This window comes from Pristiophorus japonicus, chromosome 8 (genome assembly GCF_044704955.1).
Source record: "Pristiophorus japonicus isolate sPriJap1 chromosome 8, sPriJap1.hap1, whole genome shotgun sequence".
Lineage (NCBI taxonomy): Eukaryota > Metazoa > Chordata > Chondrichthyes > Pristiophoridae > Pristiophorus > Pristiophorus japonicus.
The window spans coordinates 36,045,668-36,060,563 of record NC_091984.1 but is presented as its reverse complement, the minus strand read 5'-3'; the positions used below and the strand labels follow the sequence as shown (position 1 = coordinate 36,060,563).

General features: G+C 43.0%; 1 protein-coding gene across 1 annotated transcript in view; it reads right to left on the bottom strand.

Annotated features, from left to right (window-relative positions):
* Positions 1–582: 582 nt before the first annotated feature.
* The window catches only part of cfap57 (cilia and flagella associated protein 57), a 172,553-nt gene continuing 158,239 nt past the window's right edge, over positions 583–14,896 (bottom strand). The window contains exon 22 of the mRNA XM_070886035.1: positions 583–1,225. Within this exon, the coding sequence (XP_070742136.1) occupies positions 1,056–1,225 (170 nt within the window). The 3' untranslated portion in view covers positions 583–1,055. The remainder of the gene's footprint in view (positions 1,226–14,896) is intronic.

Here is a 14,896-nt window from a genome sequence, read left to right as displayed (position 1 = left end):
GAGACATTGGATACCTGTCCCAGACAGGTATATAAGGACAGGTCTCAGGCAATTGCGGCATTCGAGAGCCGTGTAATAAAGGTGCAGGTCCTAAGTGACCTTGACTTCACTATGTGCCTTGTGTGAATCTGTACTGAAGGGACAGACTTTACAGTATGGAGAGAAAGCAGGAAAGGGGTACTGAGGGAATGATCAGCCATGATCTTATTGAATGGTGCTGCAGGCTCGAGGCGTCCTAATTATTATGTTCTAAATCCAGGAGCAGGAAGTATATACAGCCATAATCCCAACAACAAGAACCAATTGCTGCAGATGTCAGTAGCAAGGTGTACCATTCTTCAAGCTGTGGGGCGCAGAAGGTTGCCAGCAACTAATACAAAAATATGGTTTCCTCGCAGTTAAAATTTAAAAAAATCATGAAGTACTTTCTCGCTTTTAGACAAAAAACAGTAAATGTGTATAGTTCCAACAGAAACACAATAACTTAATACATTAAAAACTAGAAAGAACGAATTAATGTATACAGATTCCACCAGAGGGAACTGGTGAACAGGTACAGACACCAACAGGCAGAACCAGTAATGCATGCAATCTCCAGTTGCTTTAATTTGTTGATAAATATTGACCCGAACTTTCACAGGTGTTTACTGTGCTGCATCTGGCTGTTGCTGCGATTGTTCCAAGTACATAGATCACATCAGATTTTTCTCCCTTCTAATCAAAAATAACATTCTCTTAATATAGGTCTAACTTGCTTAAAAGAACAGATTTCATTTGCTTAAAAGAACTATCTGATCTGAACGAATAAGTGAAGTATCCTACTGTTGGGGAAACAATTTTGCTGAATGAAACACATATAATAAAAAAGTTAAAGCACTGACTACTTCATTATTGTTGGGAAACAGATTGGAATTATTCAGCAGGCAAGCAGCAACTTTTGAAAGTGGGAATAAACCGACTGACTTGATATTAAGCACAATGGATCAGAAATTGTGCTGACAGTTTATCATGTGCACATGAGGAAAGAACTCCATGTTCTTGCATATTTGAAATGTTCATTGGATACCAATTGCAGGAAACGATCCAACAGGTTGGTGCTGGAACTCCTCCCGTGTCTGAATTTGTTCCCGAAGTTGTTTAATTTCCAGTCTCTGAATTTCAACGATCCGTTCTGTTTCGTGCTCAAAATTAAGACGCGAGACTGCACCACTCCGTGAGCAATTATCTGAGAAAAGAAAACAAAATTGATACATCTGTTTCTTTATCCAATATGCAAATATTAAACTGTTCCTCTTTACAGAGAAACAAATATATGTATTTGAACATAAGAAATAGGAGCAGGAGTAGACCATTTGGCCCTTCGAGCCTGCTCTGCCATTTAATAAGATCATGGCTGATTTGATCATGGACTCAGTTCCACTTCCCTGCCCGCTCTCTATAACCCTTCATTTCGTTATCATTCAAAAATCTGTTTATCTCCGCCTTAAATATATTCAATGACTCAGTCTCTGAGGCAGAGAATTTCACAGATTTACAACCCTGAGAGAAGAAATTCCTCCTCATCTCAGTTTCAAGTGGGTGGCCCCTTATTCTGAGACTATGTCCCCTAGTTTTAGTTTCCCACATGAGTAGAAATATCTTCTCTGCATCCACCTTGTCGAGCCCCCTCATTATCTTATAAATATTTCGATAAGATCACTTCTAATTCTTCTGAACTCCAATGAGTATAGGCCCAACCTACCTTCATAAGTGAGCCCCCTCATCTCTGGAATCAATCTAGTGAACCTTCTCTGAACAGCCTCCAATGCAAGTATATCCTTCCTTAAATACAGAGACCAAAACTGTGCGCAGTACTCTAGGTGTGGCCTCACCAATATCCTGTACAGTTGTAGCAGGACTTCTGCTTTTATACTCCATCCCCCTTGCAATAAAGGCCAACATTCCATTTGCCTTCCTGATTACTTGCTGTACCTGCATACTAACTTTGTGTTTCATGCACAAGGACCCCCAAGTCCCTCTGTACTGCAGCACTTTGCAATTTTTCTCCATTTAAATTATAATTTGCTTTTCTATTTTATCTGCCAAAGTCGATAACCTCACATTTGCCCACATTATACCCCATCTGCCAAATTTTTGCCAGTGGGCCTGTATCCCTTTGCAGATTTCTTGTGAACTCCTCACAATTCGCTCTCCCACCCATCTTTGTCTCATCAGCAAACTTGGCTACATTACACTCAGTCCCGTCATCCAAGTCATTAATATAGATTGTAAATAATTGAGGCCCCAGCACCGGTCCCTGCGGTTACTGTTTGCCAACCGGAAAATTACTCATTTATCCCGACTCTCAGTTTTCTGTTAGTTAGCCAATCCTCTATCAATGCTAATATGTTACCCCCAACCCCATGAACTTTTATCTTGTGCAGTAACCTTTTATGTAGCATCTTATTGAATGCCTTCTGGAAATCTAAATACACCAGAACCACTGGTTCCCCCTTATCCATCCTGCTCGTTACCTCCTCAAAGAACTCCAGAAAATTTATCAAATGTGATTTCCCTTTCAGAAAACCATGTTGACTCTGCTTGATTTGGAAAAGCAGGATTCAATGTCCTGCTACTGCTTTCTTAATAATCAACTCCAGCACTTTTCCAATGACAGATGTTAGACTAACTGGTCTATAGCTTCCTGCTTTTTGTCTGCCTCCTTTTTTAAATAGGGACGTTACATTTGCAGTTTTCCAATCCACTGGGACCTCACCAGAACCCAGGGAATTTTGGTAGATTACAATCAATGCATCCTCTGTCTCTGCAGCCACTTCTTTTAAGACCTGAGGATGGAAGCCATCAGGTCCAGGGGGTTTGTTTGCCTTTAGTCCCATTATTTTACCGAGTACTACTACTTTAGTGATAGTGATTGTATTAAGTTCCTCCCTCCCCTTGATTATCTACTATTGGGATGTTTTTAGTGTACTAGAAACATAGAAAATAGGTGCAGGAGCAGGCCATTCGGCTCTTCAAGCCTGCACCATCATTCAATATGATCATGGCTGATCATGCAACTTCAGTACCCCACTCCTGTCTTCTCTCCATACCCGCTGATCCGTTTAGCCGTAAGGGCCACATCTAACTCCCTTTTGGGCAGACAAAAGGCAGGTAACTATAAGCCGGTTAGTTTAACATCTGTAGTGGGGAAAATGCTTGAAACTATCATTAAGGAAGAAATAGCGGGACATCTAGATAGGAATAGTGCAATCAAGCAGACGCAACATGGATTCATGAAGGGGAAATCATGTTTAACTAATTTACTGGAATTCTTTGAGGATATAACAAGCATGGTGGATAGAGGTGTACCGATGGATGTGGTGTATTTGGATTTCCAAAAGGCATTCGATAAAGTGCCACACAAAAGGTTACTGCAGAAGATAAAGGTACGCGGAGTCAGAGGAAATGTATTAGCATGGATGAGAATTGGCTGGCAAACAGAAAGCAGAGAGTCGGGATAAATGGGTCCTTTTCGGGTTGGAAATCGGTGGTTAGTGGTATGCCACAGGGATCGGTGCTGGGACCACAACTGTTTACAATATACATAGATACATAGAAGAGGGGACAGAGTGTAGTGTAACAAAATTTGCAGATGACACAAAGATTAGTGGGAAAGCGGGTTGTGTAGAGGACACTGAAAGGCTGCAAAGAGATTTAGATAGGTTAAGCGAATGGGCTAAAGTTTGGCAGATGGAATACAATGTCGGAAAATGTGAGGTCATCCACCTTGGAAAAAAAAAACAGTAAAAGGGAATATTATTTGAATGGGGAGAAATTACAACATGCTGCGGTGCAGAGGGACCTGGGGGTTCTTGTGCATGAATCCCAAAAAGTTAGTTTGCAGGTGCAGCAGGTAATCAGGAAGGCGAATGGAATGTTGGCTTTCATTGTGAGAGGGAAGTAGTACAAAAGCAGGGAGGCCCTGCTGCAACTGTACAGGGTATTGGTGAGGCCACACCTGGAGTACTGCATGCAGTTTTGGTCACCTTACTTAAGGAAGGATATACTAGCTTTGGAGGGGGTACAGAGACGATTCACTAGGCTGATTCCGGAGATGAGAGGGTTACCTTATGATGATAGATTGAGTAGACTGGGTCTTTACTCGTTGGAGTTCAGAAGGATGAGGGGTGATCTTATAGAAACATTTAAAATAATGAAAGGGATAGACAAGATAGAGGCAGAGAGGTTGTTTCCACTGGTCGGGGAGACTAGAACTAGGGGGCACAGCCTCAAAATACGGGGGAGCCAATTTAAAACCGAGTTGAGAAGGAATTTCTTCTCCCAGAAGGTTGTGAATTTGTGAAATTCTCTGCCCAAGGAAGCAGTTGAGGCTATTCAAATCACAGATAGATAGATTTTTAACCAATAAGGGAATTAAGGGTTATGGGGAGCAGGCGGGTAAGTGGAGCTGAGTCCATGGCCAGATCAGCCATGATCTTGTTGAATGGTGGAGCAGGCTCGAGGGGCTAGATGGCCTACTCCGGTGTCTAATTCTTATGTTCTTATGTTCTTTTGAATATATCCAACAAATTGGCCTCAACAACTTTCTGTGGTAGAGAATTCCATAGGTTCACAATTCTCAGGGTGAAAAAGTTTCTCCTCATCTTGGTCCTATATGGCTTACCCCTTATCTTGAGAATGTGACCCCTGGTTCTGGACTTCCCCAACATCGGGAACATTCTTCCTGCATCTAACCTGTCCAATCCCATCAGAATTTTATATGCTTCTATGAGATCCCCTCTCATTCTTCTAAATTCCAGTGACTATAAGCCTAGTCAATCCAGTCTTTCTTCACACGTCCGTCCTGCGATCCCAGGCATCAGTCTGATGAAGCTTTGCTGCACTCCCTCAATAGCAAGAATGTCCTTCCTCAGATTAGGAGACCAAACCTGCACACAATACTCAAGGCGTGCTCTCACCAAGACCCTGTACAACTGCAGCAAGACTTCCCTGCTCCTATACTCAAATCCTCTCACTATGAAGGCCAACATGCCATTTGCTTTTTTTACTGCCTGCTGTACCTGCATTCCTACTTTCAATGACTGATGCACCATGACACCCAGGTCTCGTTGCACCTCCCCTTTTACTAATCTGTCACCGTTCAGATAATATTCTGCCTTTCTGTTTTTGCCACCAAAGTGGATAACCTCACACTTATCCACATTATACTGCATTTGCCATGCATTTTCCCACTCACCTCACCTTGCAGCCTCTTAACATTCTCCTCACAGCTCACACTACAACCCAGCTTAGTGTCATCTGCAAACTTGGAGATATTACATCCAATTCCTTCGTCTAAATCATTAATATATATTGTAAATAGCTGGGGTCCCAGTACTGAACCTTGCCTGCCATTCTGAAAAGGACCCATTTATTCCCACTCTTTGCTTTCTGTCTGCCAACTAGTTCTCTATCCACGTCAATACATTACCCCCAATCCCAAGTGCCTTAATTTTGCACACTAATCTCTTCTGTGGAACCTTGTCTACCGTGAAGACCCATACAAAATATTTGTTCATTCTCCATTATTAATTCTCCAGTCTCATCCTCTAAGAGACCAATATTTACTTTAGCCACTCTTTTCCTTTTTATATACCTGTAGAAACTCTTACTATCTGTTTTTATACTTTGTGCTGGTTTGCTTTCGTAATTTAGCTTCCATCTCTATCATTGTTTTTAGTCGTTCTTTGCTGGCTTTTAAAAGTTTCCCAATCCTCTAGCCTTCCACTAGTCTTGGCCACTTTATATACGCTTGTTTTCAATTTGATACCATCCTTTATTTCCTTAGTTAGCCACGGATGGTTATCCCTTCTCTCACAGTCTTTCCTTCTCATTGGAATATATTTTTATTGAGAGTTATGAAATATCTCCTTAAATGTCTGCCACTGCTCATCAACCATCCCACACTTTAATCTATTTTCCCAATCCACTTTAGCCAACTCTGCCCTCATACCTTTGCAGTCTCCTTTGTTTAAGCTTAGGACACTGTTTTGAGATCCAACTTTCTCACCCTCCAACTGAATTTGAAATTCAATTCTTAGAGGATCCTTTACAAGGAGATTGTTTATTTATCCTGTCTCATTACACAGTACCAGATCTAAGATAGCTTGTTCCCTGGCTGGTTCTGCAACGTACTGTTCAAGGAAACTATCCCGGATACACTATGAACTCTTCCTCAAGGCTACCCTGGCCAATTTGCTTTGGCTAATCAATATGAAGGTTAAAATCGCCCATGATTATTGCCGTTCCTTTTTTACAAGCCTCCATTATTTCTTGATTTATAGTCCGTCCCACAGTGTAGCTACTGTTAGGGGGCCTATAGACTACTCCCACCAGCAACTTTCCCCCCTTATTATTCCTTATCTCCACCCAAACTGATTCAACATCTTGATCTTCTGAGCCAATATCGTTTCTCACTATCGCACTGATCGCATCCTTTATTAACGGTGCTACCCCACCTCCTTTTCCTTTCTGTCTGTCCTTCCGAAATGTCAAATACCTCTGAATATTTAGTTCCCAGCCTTGATCACCTTACAACCACGTCTCTGTAATGGCTATCAGATCATACCCATTTGTATCTATTTGTGACATCAACTCATCTATTGTGTTTCGAATGCTGCGTGCATTCAGATAAAGAGCTTTTAAATTTGGATTTTTTTTTAACCATTTTTTTCTTGCTTTGACCCCATTTTCTGATACACTTTTATGTTTATACATTCTGTCCCTTCCTGTCACACTCTGGTTTTCAATTCCCCCAGTGCTACCCTGCTCTATTGCCTTCTCCTTATTCTTTGACTGTTTAAAATTCTGCTCACTTGAACCCTCCCCCCCCACTAATTAGTTTAAAGCCCTTTCTACAACCCTAGTTATTTGATTCGCCAGGACCCTAGTCCCAGCACGCTCTAAGTGCAGCCCTTTCCAATAGAACAGCTCCCTCTTACCCCAGTACTGGTGCCAGTGTCCCACAAACCAAAACCCATTTCTCCCACACCAGTCTTGAACCACATGTTTAATTCTCTGATCTTATTTACCCTATGCAAATCTGCTCGTGGCTCAGGTAGTAATCCAGAGATTATTACCTTTGTGGTTGTGCTTTTTAATTTGGCCCCTAGCTGCTCATAATCCCTCAGCAGAAACTCATTGTTTGTCCTACCTATATCGTTGGTACCCACGTGGACCACGACAATTGGATCTTCCCCTCCGCCCCCCGCCACCAATCACACACACACCACTCCAAGATCCTCTCCAGCCCAGAGGAGATGTCCTTAACCCTGACACTGAGTAGGCAACACAGCCTTTGGGACTCAAACTCTCGGCTGCAGAGAACAGTATCTATCCCACTAATGATACTGTTCCCTACCACTACGTTTCTTTTTACTCCCCCCCACTTGAATGGCACCCTGTACCACGGTGTTGTAGTCAGTTTGCTCATCCTCCCTGTAGTCCCTGCTCTTGTCCACACAGGTAGTAAGAGCCTCAAACCTGTTGGACAAGAGCAAGGGCTGAGGCTCCTCCATCACTCCATCCTGAGTACCCATACCTTCCTCACTCATAGTCACACCCTCCTGTCCCTGACCACAGATTGAATTTGAATTAATTAATCTAATTGGTGTGACTAGCTCCTGGATAGCAGTGTGCAGGTAACTCTCCCCCCTCCCTGATGTGTCGTAGTGTCTGCAGCTCGGATTCCAGCTCATCAACATGGAGCCGGGACTTCCTCAAGCTGCAGTCACCGTGGACCTCAATGGTGTCCCACATGCAACAGCAGAAACACATCACCTGCCCTGCCATCTGTAATGTATTCAATTAGTTAAGATTTGAAGTTTTGAACATTTAGTTAATAATCCTAACTCTTAATTTAAACCAATGACCAAGAAAAGAGAGAAAAACTAACCAAACTGACCAACCCAGCAGCTCGTGAAATATCACTTACCTATTTTTACTTAAAATAAAATTGATTTTAATATTCCACAAATTCCCACTCTTTCCAAATTCCCACTCTTTCCAAATTCCCAAATAAAGCATTCCGTTTAAGACCTCTATGTGCACTGAACAACAGTTGACTTTTTTACCCTTTGGAGCTACCCAATTTACAATTGTTGACTCAGCACAACTTTTGTCTGTCATTAACACCTATTCAAGACAAACAATTTCAGCTGACTGACAGTTAACTGCCACTGGCAGGCAACTTATGATACCTACAGTTTTAAAGTTCTAGGTTTAAATCAAAATGTTAAACTAGATTTCACGATATACAGCTTGTATTGAGCGACTGAATGATAAGACTTGCATTTATATAACGCATATGTCCCAAAGTACTTTACAGCCAATGAAATACTTTTTGAAGTGTCGTCACTGTTGTAATACAGGGCACGTAGAAGCCAATTTGCCCACAGCAGGCTCCAACAAACAGCAACGTGATAATGACCAGGTAATCTGTTCTTAGTGAAGTTAATTTAGGGATAAATATTGGCCAGGACACCAGGGATAACAGGGTATGATAGCAGGGTTATAACAGGGTTATGTTACTGAACTAGTAATGCAGAAATAGGAATTCAAATCCCACCACGGCAGCTGAGGAATTTAAATTCAATTCATTAAAGAAATCTGGAATAAAACGCTAATATCATTAATGTGACTGTGATACTACCAGATTGTTGTAAAAAAAAAAACATCTGGTTCACTAATGTCCTTTAGGGAAGGAAATCTGCCTTCCTTACCCTGTCCCAGCCAATGTCCCAGACTCCTCCATTATAGACCCACCAGAGCTGGAGACACAGTGGTATACAGTCGAGTGCCTTTGAGAGCAAGGTTCCCTCTAATTTTTTTTCATGTGTGCAGTCCCTTTAAATTTGGCATGTGTAATATCTTCCAATGGCCTGCCCGATTGAAGCGCAGCCGCAAGCCTGTGCACCCTTGCCTGGGAGACCTCAACATTGACTCCGGACCCCATGAAGTCTCATGGCATCAGGTCAAACATGGGCAAGGAAACCACATACTGCCTCCCTCAGCTGATAAATCAGTACTCCTTCATGTTGAACACAACATGGAAGAAGCAGAGTAACAAGGGCACAAAATGTACTCTGAGTGGGGGAATTCAATGTCCATCACTAAGAGTGGCTCGGTAGCACCAATATCGGCCAAGCTGGTCGAGTCTTGAAGGACATTGCTGCCAGACTGGGCCTACAGCACATGAGAGAACCAACACGAGCAAGAAAGCTACTTGACCTCGCCCTTATCAATCTACCTGTTGCAGATGCATCTGTCCATGACAGTACTGGTAGGAGTGGCCACGAGCATCCTCGAGGGGACGAAGTCCCATCTTCATAATGAGGAGACTCTCCATCGTGCTAAATGGGATAGATTCAGAATCAATCTAGCTGCTAAAAACTGGGCATCCATGAGACACTGTGGGCACCAGGCATACCTAAAAATGAGGTGCCAACCCAGTGAAGCTACAACACAGGACTACATGCATGCTTAACAGCTGAAGTAGTATGCTGTAGACAGAACTAAGCAATCCCATAACCAATGGATCAGATCAAAGCTCTGTAGTCTTACCACATCCAGCTGTGAATGGTGGTAGACAATTAAACAACTAATGGAAGAAGGAGGCTCCATGAACATCCTATCCTCAATGATGGCAAGTGAGTGCAACAGACAAGGCTGATGTGCTTGCAACTTTGTCAGAATTGCCGAGTGGATGATCCATCTTGACCTTCGACTGAGGTCCCCACCATCACAGAAGCCAGTTTTCAGCCAATTCAATTCACTTCACATGATATCAAGAAATGGTTGAGCGCACTGGATACAGCAAAGGCTATGGGCCCTGACAACATCCCGGCTGTAGTGCTGAAGTCTTGTGCTCCAGAACTAGCCGTGCCTCTAGGCAAACTGTTCCAGTACAGCTGCAACCTGGCATCAACCCGACAAAGTGTAAAATTGTCTAGGTATGTCCTGTCCACAAAAAGCAGGACAAATCGAATCTGGCCAATTACCAGCATCAGCAAAGTGATGGAAGATGCCGTCAATAATGCTATCAAGCGACATTTACTCACCAATAACCTGCTCATCGATGCTCAACTTGTGTTCCGTCAGGACCACTCAGCTCTGGATCTATTGCAACCTTGGTCCAAGGCAGCATTTGACCGTGTGTGGAATCAAAGAGCCCTAGTGAAATGGAGTCAATAGGAAACAGGGGGAAACCTCTCCACTGGCTAGTCATACCTAGCACAATGGAAGATGATTGTGGTTGTTGGAGGCCAATCATTTCAGCCCCAGGACATCACTGCAGGAGTTCCTTAGGGCAGTGTCCTAGGCCCAACCAACTTCAGCTGCTTCATCAATAACCTTCCCTCCATCATAAGGTCAGGAGTGGGGATGCTCGCTGATGATTTAGTTCCATTCGCAACTCCTCAGATAATGAAGCAGTCTATGTCCGCATGCAACAAGACCCGGACAAAATTCAGGCTTGGGCTGATAAGTGGCAAGTAACATTCACACCACACAAGTGCCAGCCAATGACTATCTCCAACAAGAGAAAGTCCAACCACTTCCCTTTGATATTCAATGCCATTACTATTACTGCATCCACCACCATCAACATTCTGAGGGTCACCATTGACCAGAAACTTAATTGGACCAGTCACATACTATGACTGCAAGAGCAGGTCAGAGGCTGGGTATTCTGCAGCAAGTGACCCATCTCTGGACTCCCTAAAGCCTTTCCACCATTTACAAAGCACACGTCAGGAGTGTGATGTAATACTCTGCACTTGCCTGGATGAGTGCAGCTCCAACAACACTCAATACGCTTGACACCATCCAGGACAAAGCAGTCCACTTGAATGGCACCCCTTCTATCACCTTAAACATTCACTCCCTCCGCCAGCAGCGTACCGTGTCTGCAGAGAGACAAAGATAGAGAGCAGTACAGGGAGCAGGACAGGGAGAAAGGCAGCAAAATGTGGCCAGTGGGAGAAGGTGCCACAGGGCTGGCAACAGGTGGCCTTACTCTCCCAGGGTATTCTGGCAGCAGTTCTCCTACATCAATTTCACTGAGGAACAGTGTGTACAAAGGCTGGGCTTCAGCAATGACGTGGTTACAGAACTCTGCCATCTGCTGCAACCAGGGTGAGGACATCTCTCTCAGTGGCAGTCAAGGTCACCATCTCGCTCAATTTCTACACCAATGGATCCTTCCAGGGAGCGACAGGACACATCTCCAACATCTCCCAGTTTGGCGTCCATTGCTTCATCCACGAGGTCACAGATGCTCTGTACAGAATGAGGAGGGACTATTTCTCCTTCTCCATGAGTAGAGAGAACCAGTACAAGCAGTACAGTGCATGTGGCTTTGCCAGAATAGTAGGCTTCCCCATGGTGCAGGGTGCCATTGACTGCATCCACGTTGCTTTGCGGGCACCGCATCACAAAGGCTTCTACTCACTGAATGTGCAGTTGGTGTGCGACCGCACATGCAGAATCCTCACTGTCAATGCCTGCTATTCTGGCAGCAGCCATGATGCCTTCATCCTGCGTGGGACCGGTGTGCCAGCTCTGTTCCAGCCACCAAATCAAGCTCGCGGCTGGCTGGTCGGAGACAAGGGCTATCCGCTATCCATCTAGTTTATGACTTCCCTCCGCAACCCCACCACTCCTGCCCAGAACTCATACAATGAGAGCTATGCCGCCACCAGGAACATCATTGAGCAGACCGTCTGAGTGTTGAAGTAACAGTTCCACTGCCTTGACTGCTCTGGAGGAGTCCTCCAGTACCCGCCTGAGTGCGTGTCCCCATTTATCGTTGTCTCGCCATCATGAGGGCACAGCCATTGTTATTAGGCATAGCCGCACCGCCTGAGGAGGAGGAGGAGGACGAGGAGCAGCAACAACATCAGCGACGGAGGAAGCAGCAAGGTAATCTCGATTGTGCAAGGGACGAGCGTGACCGTCTCATCAGAGTTCGGTTCCAGTGAATTACATCCCACTTCCCGGTTCCTCTGGATGTCCCCATGACCACATCCATTGGCCCTTCCATTCCAAAGCCCCAAAACTGAAATGAGAGACAACAGCAAAAATTAAACATTCAATCAAAATTTATATCAAGGCTTACATAATGTATTCACCCTTGTGCATTTCCTTATACTCCCTCTTTGGTCTTGTTGTAGAGAGTCGAAAGATATATATAGACTTAGGCATTAGGCACCTGCTGGATATTTAGAACTCACATAAGCTTAAATGGACACACACATAAAATGGCTGCCCAGGCATTATGGGAAATCAGGTAGTCAAACTGTGAACTGTTGAACGTTCACTGACCGAGCAATAACCCTGTGAGGCCCACTGTAGGAATGCCTGGGAAGGCAGAGATAAGAAGGAAGCCATCTCCTGTGAACAAGGCCATAAACCAATTAATTCCCCAGGAAGAAAGATAAGAGGGAAACCATTTGCTGTAAACAAGGCTACAAACCAATTATTTCTCCCAGATGAAAGAACTAGGGAGAGAACATATAAAGTCATCGATCAACCCAAATTGACAATGGTTCCCTGGTTACTAGGAGAATTCTATTGGATTAAAAAACCTATATGTAATCTATAATCGTTATGATTGGCTTGTGTCCAGCCGTGATGAGCTGTGTAACTGCAGTAAGCTGTTTTGTAACTGTTGTAAAACATATAAAGGTACATGTAACTCTTTGTTCTGTGAAGAGAAACCTGGATACGGTCCTGAGTTTTTCCTTCCCGCTGAGCGTAATAAAGCTGCTTCAGCATTGGAACCGACCCTGAGTGTTGAGTGATTCTTCAGAGAAAACACTAACGCTAACAATGGCGTAGTCGGCAGGATTTCCCGGAGTCGCTGGACGCCCTTGGAAAAAACCCGGGTGAGTATAAAAAACAATTTTTAAGTATAAAGGGTGCGGAAGGTGGAAGCTGGTTGATCGACATGAGGAGACGGTCTAATATCTCAAACGCCTAGCCTGAGCCTGAATTAAGAGGACTTTTGTCCCACGTGACGGCCAGGAACCAAGTAGGCGTAGGGAACACACTTAGACCGTGGGATCGTGATACCGAGAGACATCTTCCGGACCCAGTAGTGTAATTTGAAATACCCCGGGATAGAACCAAGCGGTGTACAGCGGCTAACGGAATCCAAACCTGTGAACAGGGTCGGACCAACGGGCTGAGCGGTGGTAGGTAGTCGTTAAGGATACGTAGAGCACTGCGGGAATTGCTTAAACGCGTTTTTAAGAATTGTATAAGTTTGTGTAACAGCAGAACTTGTGACCTGACAGTAGCCAAGAGACAGTTTACTACAAGTCGCGCTAGAAAGAAAGCGGACCGCTGAGAGTAGATTCCTAACGATACCAGTCCTACCCAGGAATGGCCATGAAAACAAGTAAACTCGAGTGGGGACCAGAAGGGTCGCTTACCCGCCACCTGGCGGAAAAACAAAAGAAGCTAATTGAAAAAATGATTAAAGCAGGGTGGAATCCTCAGGAATTAGTTATGTGAGGAATTATTTAGATAAAACTACGAATTCCCTGAAAGGTCATGGATCCAAAAATAGAGCCGGCCAAAACAAGAAGAGAGACTGTTGTAAATGTCTGATCGTTGAGTGAGAAGTGTCTGTGTGATTTTTGACTGCAGAATGAATTTTTGTTTTATGTTTTCATGTTCCGAAAGCCTGGTTGGAAGAGGAATGCAAGTGTCTGTTTATTTTAGAAACAGAGTGAAAGTCTTTTTTTTTTAAACCCTTTGTAATGTTGTCCTGTATGTGGGAAGTTTTAAGACATTTAAGTTAGAAACGCAGGTGTGGATTTATTCGGATGATAAGTTACGGAGCTAGGAGAATAAACAAATAAAGAATAGGTTTGTTGAGCAAAATATTTATTTGACATGCTCACTTACTTGCCGAAAGAAAACATGCAATGATTGATTGGGTTGAAAGACATAAATTTAGTCTCGGAATGAGATAAAGAATGCTTTAAAAAAAAAGAGCTTCTAAAAAAAAAAGTTTCAAATAAAGATTGAAATTACAAAGTTTGAATTGGGATTTTGAGATATTCAGAGAAGGCACAGGAAATACTGAGGTGGATTTAAAAAAAAAAGATTAAATTAAATCTGATCAGGTCAAACTCCTGGGCAAGTGGCGAGCTATCTGCGAAGGTGTAAAAGGAACTTTTGGAAAATGTTAAAAAACAGCAAGCTTTAGTAACGGCTTTGAAACTGGAGCATTTTGAGATAACGAAAGGCAGCACTCAAACTCTCAAAGCTGGTCTCCATTCCAGTTATGGAGAAAAAGAAAAAGATAAAGACGCCACTTTGAAAGTAAACAAATTAACAACTTTATGGAGTTACGAACCCTCCGTGTAAAATACAAAACCTAATTTGAAGAAAGAAAAAAAAAAAGATGTAACGGACTAAATGGAAAAAGACATAACTTACTAAATACTAGTTGATGTTTGCTGTGAAAAAGATATTGGTTTAATTAGAAGAGGAAAAAAAAAAATTGGAATAAGTAAAAAACACTCTACATGGATTCGAATTTTCAATTATGAAAAAGTTTCAATGCAGTTTGAAAAGATTTCCAAAATGTCCCGAACAGTCTAAACAAGCAGGAGGGTTTTGAAGATAACGAGGAGAAAGAGAGAAATAAAAAAAAAACAGAATTGAATTTCAGTAAACAAAATTGCTATTGTATGTGTGGTCTTGTTTTAAAACAATTTAAAAAAAAAAATTCTTTGGCAAGTACTTGAATTAGAAGTTAAGAAAACATTGGAGTTTACTCTAATGATTTATGCTGTTTAACGGATTCCTAATTTCGAAGCCAGTTTTGAAGGCACAAAGACTTTTT